Raw genomic sequence first — 13,598 nt, forward strand, 5'->3', positions numbered from 1 at the left:
CGGTAACAACAATCAGAGATATCGCTATGATAACGGAAATAGATACCAAAATAACAACAATAATAATATACGTCCAAATTCCAATTCAAATACAAACAGCGGTAACAATAGAGGTAACAATTCTAGATCATCCAACGGTAGAGGTAGAATCGCACACGTTCGTGCTTTAAACGCCAGTGCCCCTCAGGAGCGAACACTGAGGGAGGACGAATTAAGCGAGTAAGCGGACTTCCCTCACCAATAGCCATCTATTGTTTAAATTTAAATTACTCTGATTTCATAGAATTACAACTTAACGAGTCACAAAAATTTTGTTCTTTCCTAGTAGACACTCAAGCGGATATTTCTTTAATAAATATATCATGTTTAGACAGAAATATTTCCTTAAATACGAACGACATTATTAACATTACCGGTGTCACTTCCAATTTAGTTTCCACTTTAGGTAAAATTACAGTAAATTAAAATTTTTCTAACTTTTCTATTAAACATACTTTACATGTAGTAAATGAAGACTTTAATATTCCATCCGATGACATACTGGGTAAAGATTTTCTGAAAATTAACAAATGCATTATTAACTATGAAAGAAATAGTATTTCCTTTTGGGTAGATAATGAAAAAGTCGCGATACGAATCCCACACGGAACAGAAGGCGACAGTTGTATCATTCCTCCAAGATGCGAAATATTCAGACTGATTTAGGAGGTTCACCCGAACCACTTTTCGTGGACTCGCAGGAAATTGGAAAAGGTGTTTTCACAGCTAGGTGCATTATTAATTCCAGTAGCCCTATAATTAAAGTTATAAATACCACGGATGATATAAAGTATGTGAAGAGAAAAAGTATTCGGACAGAAAAACTTTCAAACTACAATGTTTATACAATTAACAAAACAGAAACAGAATACAAACGTACGAAAAAACTGACTTCAATTTTAGAAAATCAAATACCTCAACATGCCCATAGTAAATTAATTGACCTTTGCATAGATTTTGTCGGCATTTTCGCTCTTGACACGGACAAAATGACTTTAAATAACTTTTACGAGCAAAAATTAAGACTGACAGACAACGAACCGGTATATGTTAAAAACTATAGATTGCCATACTCTCAACGTGAAGAAATAAATCGCCAGGTAAATAAATTATTAGACAATGATTTGATTGAACCCAGTTATTCGAATTACAATAGCCCTTTGATTGTAGTCCCAAAGAAAGATACTAAGGGTCAAAAAGCATATCGTATGTGCGTAGATTTTCACGCGGTAAACAAAAAACTCATTGCTGATAAATTTCCACTAGCTAGAGTTGACGATATTTTAGACAATCTCGGTAGAGCAAAATATTTTTCCACATTAGATCTTTTTTCAGGATTTCATCAAATCCCCTTGCATCCTGACTCTCGTGACATTACGCCTTTCAGCACTGACCGTGGCGCATTTAGATGGAAAGTGCTTCCATTCGGTTTAAATATAGCACCTAATTCATTCTCACGAATGATGACAATAGCTTTTTCGGGTATACCACCCAATGTCGCATTTTTGTACGTCGACGATATGAACGGCATAGGTTGTAGCGAAGCACACCATATTAAAAATCTTTCAAAAGTTTTCGATACTTGTAGGTCTTTTAATCTCAAACTTAACCCAAATAAATGCAACTTTTTACGACCAGAAGTTACATTTTTAGGTCACAAATGTTCAGCCAAAGGTTTGTTGCCAGACGACTCTAAAATAAACGCAATTAAAAAGTATACAAAACCGACTGACAAAGATGCGGTACGACGATTTGTCGCGTTTGCAAACTATTACAGACGGTTTATACCTAACTTTGCGTCTCTGGCAGCGCCTCTGAACTGATTAAGCAGAAAAAGAGTTGAATTTTTATGGGATGTTGAGTGCGAAAGAGCATTTTTATCTTTGAAAGCAGCGTTACTTTCACCAAAATTACTTCAATATCCAGATTTTACTAAACAATTCATTATTACAGTTGATGCTTCCACAACTGGATGTGGCGCTATTTTGAGTCAAGAACAACAAGGTAGTGATTTACCAATTTGTTTCGCTTCTAAAGCATTTAATAAAGCCGAACAGAAAAAACCCATTATAGAATTAGAACTTTTAGCTATTTACTTTGCAATCAAGCAATTTCGGCCATATGTTTATGGCACCCATTTCATTGTAAAATCAGACCATAGACCTCTAGTATACTTATTCAACATGAAAGACCCATCTTCAAAAATTTCAAGAATAAGACTGGAACTATCTGAATATAACTTTACTATTGTATATATAAAAGGTAAATCAAACGTTTGTGCTGATGCACTATCGCGTATAACAATCGATGAGATTAAAGAAGCTAACAAACAAATTTTGGCAGTACAGACAAGAGTCATGACAAAAAAGGCAAACGACAAAAATTTACATAGGAAAACAGACAAAAACGATCAAAAACAACTTACTTTACATGTCTACGACAAATTTTCATTTAATTTTTCGAAAAAAGTTCCACGAATTAAATCTGCAATTACGTACGATGAAAATAATAAAACAACAAATTTAAGAATTTTTGCACATATTAAACATAAGAAACTCGAGTTACTTAGTTTTGAGCTTGTTAACAAAATAATGGCTTTAGAGAAATTACTTTCGAGGCTTGAATCAGAAGCCGGCAAACACAAAATTAAGCAAATTGAATGGCCTAAAAACGATATTAAGTTCGAACATTATACTATTACAAATTTCAAAAATATTGGAAATAAAATTTTAAAATCATTAGAAATCATATTAACAGATCCAGTGTAGACAGTAACAGATGAAGATACAAAATTAAAACTTATGAAAATTTACCATAATGATCCCATTTCTGGTGGGCATTGCGGAATGAAAAGACTTTACGCAAAATTGCGAACAAAATTTTATTGGAAGAACATGACTCGCGATATATCGAAATATATCAAAAATTGTAAAGATTGTCTCATAAACAAGGTTAAACCTAAAACAAAAGAAAAACTTGTTTTAACACCAACTCCTTGTAAACCATTTGATATACTAGTAATTGACACAATAGGTCCCCTACCTGAGTCCAAATATGGTAACAAGTTCGCACTTACCATGATTTGCGACATGAATAAATACCCGGTAACAGTCGCTGTGCCAGACAAATCGGCAAAAACAATCGCTTCAGCAATTTTTGAAGGATTCATTTTAACTTACGGCACAATGAATGCCATAAGACCAGATTTAGGTACTGAATTTAAAAATGAATTATTCGAAGAATTAACCAAAGCTTTTAAATATTCAACATAATTTTTCAACTGCATACCATCATGAAACTGTTGGCATGATTGAACGTAATCATAGAGTTTTTAATGAATACTTACGTGCATATTTAAAAGATACTTTTTCTGATTGGGATGTTTATTTAAAATACTTTACTTTCCTACAAAATACTACGAGTAGCAAAGTTTTCGACAACCAATTTTCGCCTTACGTGTTGGTCTTTGGGAAAAAGGCAACTTTGCCTAATGAATTAACAAAAGAAAAACTTTACCCAATTTATAACGTCGAAAACTATGCCAAAGAAGTTAAGTTTAGGGTGCAGAAAGCACACAAAATGGCACAAAATCTGATTAATAAAAATAAATTACAAAGTAAAAATCTGTATGATAAAACAGCACGACCCTTAATTGTAAAAATCGGAGATAAAGTACTTTTACAAAAAGAACCACATCATAAACACGAAAATGTTTTTCAAGGTCCGTTTATTGTAACTAGAATTAACGAACCTAATGTAACTATTTTCGATGAAGTTAAAAACAAAGAAAAAGTAGTACATAAAAATCGCCTAAGTAAAGTAAATTAACATTACTTTAATACTCTGACTAAACTTTAAATTTGATTCAAAAAAAAAAAAAAAAAAAAAAATGGAAAAATTAACTTACTAGCATTTAAGCAGCCACGAAGGCAAAAAAAATTGTTGAAACAAAAAAAAAAGAGCACAAATTTTGTATATTCAAAAAAAAAAACTTTTTTTATATAATTGTCCGTAACACAAAAATACATACTTAATATGTAATACAAAATGTCAAACTTTAAATTGAATATTAAAGCACAAATATTTACAAAAAAAAAAAAAAAAACAACGTTCAACATATTTTGACGTAAATTAAAATATTATTAATATTTATACCTTTTATTTAAGTTACAATGAACTATAGAAATGTAACTACAATTTAACTATTCGATGTATAAAATCTTTTTTTCAATTATTAATAAAAAATGGTTCCGAACCAACGAATTAAAAAGGGGAGGAACACCCTAATATAAATATGTATATATTCGTTTGTTCGCAACAATTTTTATAAGTTTTTGGCCAAAGAAGAATGTGACAAAATTGATCACTTTGTCAATTCTTCTTTTCCCCAAAAAGGATGATGTAACAGAGCCTTAATAAATAATAAAATGTCACCCTGTGTTCAAGTTGCTGCAACACCCGTTGTCTACCCACGGGTGTGGAACAACTTGAACACAGAGCAATTCGGTAAAATCCATCCATCATAATTAATTTTGGCAACTCAACAAAAACACAACACATAAGTGCGAAAACTAAAACTAATTTGTGAAACTAAATTATTTAAGTTCAAATTAAGAATTTGTGTAAAACAACAAATAAACATTTATTTAAAAATTTCCATTAAACATAAGTACATAAAGAAAAGTACACGAACTAAAAGATACATGTGTTTTATGATTGGGTGTGGAGATGCTTGCGCGTGCGAGCACATATATGATACCTTACAAAGGTGCCCAGGAGTGCGTGTGTGGGCACCAGTAGCAGATTTTTGCTCGAGGGTTCCATCGGAACCTTACAGTTGACATCACCTGAACGGACAATTATGCCTTAACATTCTAAGGTGTTGTCCCTAGATTATGTAAGGATGGAATAGATTATACTATAGGTATGATGGGTGAGAAATTCGAGGCAGCCTCCATTACTCTCAACTCAATCTTTTCTGCGGATGTTGTAGCCATCGTTAGTTCAAAGATCTAACCTGACGGTAAGCTTCGACTCTTGAATTGCGGTCACGGAGATATTATGCTTTCCGGTAGCCCCGCTACCATTGAATATCAGAGCTTTGAATTGCGACGGAGAGATAGTCAACATTGGGGCGTCGGAGATGGGTGGTCACGCCTTCATGGATTAAGGCTTAAACTCAGTGCTCTCTACCTACTGCCGTTGTACCGTTTGTTGTTGGGTTTTTGCTTTGACAGCAGGTCAAGATCGCAACAGCTAAGGCATGAAGTGGATGATTCTGTCTTACGAGGTGATTGTGCTGAAAAAGGAGGAAAGTGGGACCAAGAGTAGTCCAGAACTGCTCCGGAGATGACAATTTACGGAAGCGACATAACAAATTAAATAATGTTTCACTGAAATGACAGCCCTTGGCCGGGAAAAATTCCAAAAACTTTAAGACAATCTTTTTAAGTAAGGTTGAACTGATACATAGACTGAATGAGTCCATAGTGTTACTAGAAGTTTGTTTTATGACCAAACTGGAAAACCCTATCAAAAACCAGGAGCTTTGTTATAAAATAATTCCGTCCACTTGGCAAATACAAGAAGCTTTCTAGAACCTTTGCCACTTGCCCGATCATTTCCTCCCACAACCCAGGTTTCCTCCATCTACTATAACTGACCAAGACTTATTTAAAGGCATGTGACGCCAGAAGTGCAGTGCCTAGTCATAATACCCGGTATGAGTATACAGTCCTCTCTTTTTAATGATAGAAGCAATTTTGTTAGTCTAAGGTTGTAAGACCTACACTTGATCCTTGTCACTTTACTGTTCCGCGCTTGGTGCTACGCCTTTTCCACCTGGTCGGTCATGAGCTTGGTCGGGATACTATGCCTTGGAACCAAATACAGATGCATGCTTCTCTATATCCGGATTCTTTCCAAGGCTTGATTTCACTCCAATACTTGGAACCGTGTAGCTCTTAGTAAACAAGACCATATCCATCTTCTCTGCATGACTGTCAATCCGACAATAGATGTCTAGGTATATATATCCTGAAGCGCCCGATGCATCAAAGAGCTAATCGTTGGAAGGCACTTTCCACTTGTAACAATTGCAACGTCATCTGCATAAGCCGTCAGTCATCGAACCGCCTTAGCAGTTGTCAAGTAAAAAATCATTATAGGCAAACTCAGTTCAATATTTCTACGTATTTCAAAAGTTTTCTGAAAATTAACTGTTAACCTTTAATCGTGACTGTGAAAGCAGCTTTAATCCGTTTTCGTAACACGTTTACTTCAATAATAAAGCAATCAATTCCAAAATGAAGTACCATTTGCATGCGTAGTAATGTAATGTATAAACCAAATAACAAAAATTGTACTTTCATATTTTCGTGACAAAAGTAGTCGTTTTTTCAAACGAATTCGGGCCAATCTTACGTCATTGTTTGACCATACATACGAGTATGTATGTATGGATGCTACTGAAGTAGGGTATGAAATGACGTATGAGCAACATTTGGCCAATACAAAGCCTGTAATGCCAAATGAGGAGTTCCATACTAAAACGGAATATTCGAAGAATTCCAAGATTAAAAAATGTAATCAAGAAATAGAATGTCTTTGCACCAAACTAAATTTTTAATGGCGATTTTAAGCAAGCTAACCCCATTAGTCTTACATCTTTTACGAACTATCGTGTAGATATTGAAAATGAAAATATGATCACATCAAAACGCGGAAAATGCTAAGAGTGCCTATTGCGTTTTGATATGGAACTAATCATATTTACTTGTACTTAGCTTAAAGCCAAATACAGACATATTCCCTGGTATATATACATACTCAAGGTACCTAAATGCTTGGTTTCCATAACTCCACCTTTGAGTGGATATCATAAGCTAGATCAAAATGCTGAATGATAAATTGTATTTAAAGAAAAGGAAATGTTTTTTTATTATTTAGATATTAGTACAAGAATTATTGAAAAACATTAATAAAACCTTCGAAATACTATTTACATATCTTTTATTAATTGAAACAATCAGCATGACCGACAATAAATAAAATGATAGTTTGGTTTTAGTCCCCTTAGAAAAATTGTCTGTGGGCTGACATGTAGCCAATAGCCAAAAGGTTTATTGATGTTATAACCTTTTAAAATGGCCATAAGATCAATTGGATTCATTACCACTTCAAATGGTCTAAAGTTCGATTGATTCCATGACCTTTCTTAATTACAGCAACATAAAGCCATAATAAAGTTGAGTATGTTCTTCTCATTTCAAAGGAAGCCACACCGGCACAGCTTTTAATTCGATTTTAAACCTTAGTGAAACCGAAATTTTATCTAAAAGTTTTGTTGAATAAGTAATGTATCCAAAAATTCCAGATAAAAAATGTTCTCTTCTAATTCGGATGAACAAATATAAAGCTAAAATAGTAAACCGTAATTCAACAGTTGTTAACATTTTAATACGTGGAGGTGCGAAACAAAATAATTGAACTTGTGTCCACTTTGGAAAAAATGTTTGGGCTTTTGAGGAAAAAGTAGAAAGGTTGTAATGTCAATATCGATGTGATTGTAATTATTTTAAATTTGACGTGGTGACCATTTCATATACATTTCATACTTCTATTGAACGTTACATAAGTCAATTGACGCTAAATTCGATATAACTCCGAGGGAAATTAAGGCCGAGCTTCTCTTTCAAGTTGCGCCATGCTATTTTTAAGCCTTTCTACAAATTGGCGAGACCCTACATTCATATTTTATACCAACACCGAACGGCAGCTGCAAGAAAGATTGACTTTCGCTGAGATTCTTTTCATGGCAGGAGTTGCACGCTTGTAAAATTTGTTTCTAATTGAAAAAACGTTTTTCTAGAGATTTGGATGTTGCTTTACCCGCGCCTCCAACCCAGAACCTTTTGTGTTTAGGCAAGCTGGCTCCCGCCACATCATGGTGGCCTAGAATGTTGAACTATTGTCATTAAAAAACTCATGTAGAGGCTGATAAAGCTGAGTAACAAACAGGCTATCGTTATGTAAAATAATAAATTCGTCTCATATAAATATGTCGAAAGTCCTTAACGTGACATAGTGAGGGGAAAATCTATTTATAGCTAGCCTAGTTCCAGACTGGTTAGTCGAATGATTTTAATGGTTTATCTTGTTTGTATAAGTTGTACATCTAGTTTTCGCATAGTAATAAGCTTCATTTAAGCTTAGCTTAACCAACTACTGAAAAACCGGTCCTAAGTCTGACCTTGACGAGAACATTTTGGGCCAAAAAATTATGAGAGGACACATAGGTTCCATATAATTCATACTTACATACTTCAAATCTAGCGATATTTAGTACTGTAAACAACTTAACACTTATACGATTTCGAAACTGACAACTACGACTATAAAATCACCACTAGCTATAAAATTCACGCCAGTTTACCTGTTCGAACGCAAAAAATAGCACAAACGCAATCATATCGTCGGCTTAGAGTGAAAACCAGGGGTCGTGTCGTGTCATAATATCCGTGACCGAATGCCATTTTTAACACGCTTATATTAGCTTCACTTGTATGTATGTTTGTAACTCGGCTAGGCTGGCAAAGGAGAGTGAGAGAGAGAGGAGACCCATCTAGCAGCAATTATTGAAGACTCATTACAAAACGAGTTGTGTTTAATAGCGGTGACATGAACCTCGTGGCCGTAGTGTATAACCTATAGCTGAATGATCGGTTGCGATGAATCGCGGACACACACACTTAGTGGAGAATAGTCTAGAGATAAAATTCATTATTGTTTTAGACTTATTTTTTTAAATCACAATACCTCCGAAATGGTGAATCGGATCAATGAAATATGTGAACTAGGGACAACTCGCTCTCACTATTCCATACTGTATGCAAATAGTTTGTTAGCGTAATTTTTTGTCGCTTGAGTGAAAATAGTTTTCGACTCGTGATCGTAAGTGATGAAACGGCCCCTGATAAAGGGCATAAAACAACTTTAACGAAATATGCAAACAAATTTTAGTGCAAGTATAAGAAGGGAATTCATCCTAATGTTGATTAACTTTATGTGTGGCCAATCTTTGATGTTATTGTTATGCAGCGTTTGATGAATTAACTCCTGCTCTATCCAACTGCAGCAAAAAGTCATTTTTCGAGAGAATGGCACTTAGCAGGTTTGTACTCTAAGCCGACGATCTACAAATGCAAAAAGTTAAGATCTCAGAATTGCATAAACAGAGCCTATTTCCTTTATATTTTTCACACCAGGCATCAATCAATGTATATAGGGGCAATTATGTCCCATTCACATCGTAAGGGTTAACTATATTTATGATGTTTGCTTTCTTCATTTGGTTCGACTTGGTAGTCCCTATTACCTGTTAATATTTTGATTTATACTTCTTTGTTTAAGTTTTTCGTTACACAAAACTTTTACATGGCAAGTCAAGGAAGTTCTTTGCAAATCCGTCTCATATTCTTATATTCCATAATAAAAAAAAAAAATATGTTTAATTGCATTAGCCATTAATCTTAATGCTTTGAAAATATTGCTTATGAACATACATACATATGAGTGTATACAATTTTTAACTACACACATAAGTGTATTTGTAGGTAAGTGTATAAAATAAATAAATTTTAATTATGACTCACTTCTTTCGGCTTTTGACATGCTCATCGACCGTTCCGTTTTACGCCAATACCGGTACCACGTTTTCGATTGGAAGAACTGTAATATACTGGCTGTTGTATTTCGTCCGCCGATATTACTTTGCTGCAACAATTGTTGCTGCTGCTCTTGTTGTAATTTACATGTTGTTGTAGTTGTGGTTTTTGTCGTTGATGTGTTTTTCGTATAGACGGTCATGGTCTCCATACCTTTGGCGACACGTTCAATTTCCGACGAACGACACGACGATGTGTCCTCTAGCGAGGAACTGCGTCGCTTTGCGCCACGACCTAAACAAACACAGCTACGCAGCATTTTGTGCTCAATTGGGAGTGTGCGTGTGTGTGTGTAGGTTAGTAGTTTGTTTTATTTATATTTCCTATTTTCTTCTTTCGTTTGTGTTGCAGGGAATGTTTGAATTTTGTTTGGCAGTAAAGTTACTTTCCTCCATTCCCACCTATTATTTTTTTCAGCTCGCGCACGATTGACCGTGCTCTTTGTTTTTGGTTTTTTTGTTTTACTCACTTGCTGTACCATTTCATCACACCTTGCCCTCTTTGAAACTTTTTTGGTTTCGGCGCGTAAACTGAACACGACTTGCTGTTCTTAAGCACTTTGATTGACATTTCGGGGTGGTGAGTATTGATGGCATAGCAGTACCATCTAGTTGTGTTAAAATGTGTGCGTTGCGGTGTTAATCTTCTCGCACCTGCAGGCAGGTCAGGTAGTCGCAGACTTGCTGCTATATTGCTGATTCGCGTTTTAGCGGCTTTGTGTGCATTTTTATTAAATTTATTGTTAATAGAGTTTGAAGTGTATTTTGGGATTTTTTATTTTTCTTTTCTGTGTCCACAGGTTTAAGTTATCATATTAGTGGAAAATTTATTTTAGAACTCAATTTGTAAATATATCATTATTTATCTACTAAAACTTTTTGATTGACAAATTTGGAAATGGCTAAAAGTGATTTATGTTAAAGTGACTAAGAATGAAATAACCAATTTACTTTATGAAGCATTTAATTTCAATGTGATTATAGATTTACTGAGCTTGTCGAGAGATGTTTAAAATAATTTATATCGCTGTATATTTGCATTCTCATTACAAAAAAATGTGAAATCGGTGATGAGATGCCTAAAGACATTTAATAAAACAAAGCATGGAGCATGCTTTCCATCGCTCAGCACCACTACTGGGAATGCCGGAGTAATTCAGCATGGTAAGACAGATTACAAGGATCTGTTCTCGGTTCAATCCTTTGGAATGCAATATATGATGGGGTGCTAAAGACTGATCTACCAGAAAACACGCAAATTGTGGGATATGCTGATTATACTGCAGTGGTAGTAGTGGCCAAGAAACTGGACCTGTTTCATGCATTATGTAATGACGCCGTAGGAAGAATAAAAGAATAGCTGACCAATACGGGACTGGAGTTGGCTAGCCAAAAGATACAAGTGTTATTAGTAAGCTCCAAACGGTTCGCGAACGAGTTAGTCTTAACTGTTGGGGATCACGAAATCACCTCAAAAGATTTTCTAAAATACATAGGAGTGCGCGTTGACTTTAAGTTAACTTTCAAAGAGCACTTATGCCAATAATGCCTAACATTGGTGGTCCGAGCGAAGCTATCCGTCAGCTATTGTCCATGGTAACCAGCTCGGTAATACTATATGCAGCACCTGCGTGGTACGGATCTAAACGACTTCCATCTATAAGAATAGCAAGTGCTTATCGGATGGTGTCCGACGATGCGTTCCTGGTCCTAACCCGGAAAATCCCAGCGGACTTATTGGCACGCGAAATGTCCGATCTGTATAGCACTAATATCGAGCGACCATCTTAAGAGCCAAGATAAGAGCTAGGACATAAACAAAAACTAAGTGGCAGGAACGGTGGAAGGCCTCGAGTAAAGGGCGTTGGGCCTTCGCGTTAGTTGGGGACGTAGCTCAATGGAATGAGCGGAAGCACGGCGAACAGAACTACCATCTCGCGCAGATACTGAGTGGACATGACTGTTTCAAAGAGTATTTATGGAAGCGTAGAATAGGGGAAGATCCTCTTTGCCCAATGTGTACCACGGAGTTAGAAAACGCGGAACACTTCATGTTCCATTGCACCCGTTTCCACTAGGAAAAAATCGCCTTGCATAGAGTTTTCGGGGAGGAACGTACCACGAGAAATTTAGTATCACCAATGTGCAACAGGAAGGAATGCTGAACTCCAGTGAGCAAAATGCCCTTTATAGTCATGACGCGCCTGATTGATGCTGAGAGGGAGCGTAGAGAAATGCGCAGGCGAAGCAGTGGCGATTAAATCGACACTCAGAGCAAATAGCGGGCACCTGGACGCAAGGACAACAGTAGGAGCTTAAAAAATGAGAAATATGGAACACCACCCTGAAGAATTCTTGTCCTCATTCGATAAAAACAAACAAAAACCGGCATATCGTTGAACCCGATGAATGAAGCACCATCCGTCAAGCTATTCAAATTTGAAGGCAGAGGTGTGGAAAAAAGTTTACATTGACTTTTATGTAAATTATATATGACTGCATTTTGGGACTTCAATATTGTTTAGTCAATTCGTATAAAAGCACGGGTTAATGTGGAATCAGTTGGCCCCAACTTAAAGTCGTAAAGTCTACGTTTTTCTGGTCTGTCCAAAAAGCGACAAAGGTGGATCTTGCAGTGAGTAAAAAATGAAGAACTTACACTCATTTAAAATTCAAAACTATGGATTCCCTCTAAAAAAGTTAACAGAGAACACCTTTTTCCAGGAAATTTTAATATGGATTGATAAGTCAATTGAAGGAAAAAGTTATATCAAAACAAAACATTATCACGCTCTATAAGTTTCTTGGTACCTGTTCCGATGTATGGCTCGGCATGGCCAGCGGTATAAAGGTGGCCTTTCGAGATAAAAGGACGCAAATTTAAACCCTTACCAGTACCTAGAAATGTATTTTTTTGTTTCAGAACGGCTAGATTGGGCAGTGGTCGCGAAATTATTCTGAGCTGGCGTAAACGTTAAAGGTTCCATCGATTTGTGAGAAGAGGAAAAACTTAAATTAACACGCCAAAAAACTAGCTCGTTCTAAATCTCCTTCAAGAAGAATTATGAATAATTCGTATAGCTTTTTTCCCAAAGCCGCTGCTTTCAATGGGCTCCTGGTACCATTTCTTCCTTTAAGTACGGCCCACACATTTCCAGTCCACGGATTAGGGGAAAGAGGAATCAGAGATTTAGCTTCGATTAACAAGAACAAAACTTTTTTGATTATATGATAATCTGTGTTAAGGAAAAGTCCATTTAAACTATGCTGGTAGGACCGTTTTAATATATAGCACTGTTTGGGTCATTTAGTTCAGCTTCACTTTCTTACATCATTGAAAACGTTTCTAGTTTCTTTATTTTTTTAATTGAAATAAACTATGTTGGTAGGAAATTGAATTAATTGAAATAAATGTATAAAACTTTCAACAGACTTAAGTAGAAATTTAATGCGATACTGATAGTTATGAAGACAATTCTAAACCTTTTAGTACTATTTTGCCCGGTTTTGTGGAAATCGCAGATGATCGGGGATGATCTCTTTTTCTGGATAAAGATTGTACCAAAGGTATTGATTTGTGAATGTGGAAAGCTTTTCAAATAATGGACCGATTTCGGAGAGATAACTCCTTGATCGGCTTTATACCGAATCTGATATTGACCAGCCGTTTGATGAAAAATGGTTTGGAGGTGTCAAAGTTAAAGGTTAAGGTATGAAAATAGACACTGCGTTGAATCTAAAGTTAATAATCCGATATCTTCGAGGCAACGCGAATTGTTGGGTATATTGAAAGCTATCGCCAAGTCGAACGCTACTAACGGTACTTCGGCAGGGT

General features: G+C 35.7%; 1 protein-coding gene across 9 annotated transcripts in view; it reads right to left on the reverse strand.

Moving 5' to 3' along the window:
• rdgC (retinal degeneration C) overlaps positions 1 to 13,598 on the reverse strand; it is a 524,170-nt gene that overhangs the window by 287,218 nt on the left and 223,354 nt on the right. For all 9 annotated transcript variants that reach the window (XM_067787748.1, XM_067787743.1, XM_067787747.1 and 6 more), the window contains one exon: positions 9,693 to 10,551. In XM_067787748.1, coding sequence (XP_067643849.1) covers positions 9,693 to 10,023 — 331 coding nt within the window. In that variant the 5' untranslated portion in view covers positions 10,024 to 10,551. The remainder of the gene's footprint in view (positions 1 to 9,692; positions 10,552 to 13,598) is intronic.

The sequence above is a fragment of the Eurosta solidaginis genome, chromosome 5 (genome assembly GCF_040869045.1).
Source record: "Eurosta solidaginis isolate ZX-2024a chromosome 5, ASM4086904v1, whole genome shotgun sequence".
NCBI classification, from domain to species: Eukaryota; Metazoa; Arthropoda; class Insecta; order Diptera; family Tephritidae; genus Eurosta; species Eurosta solidaginis.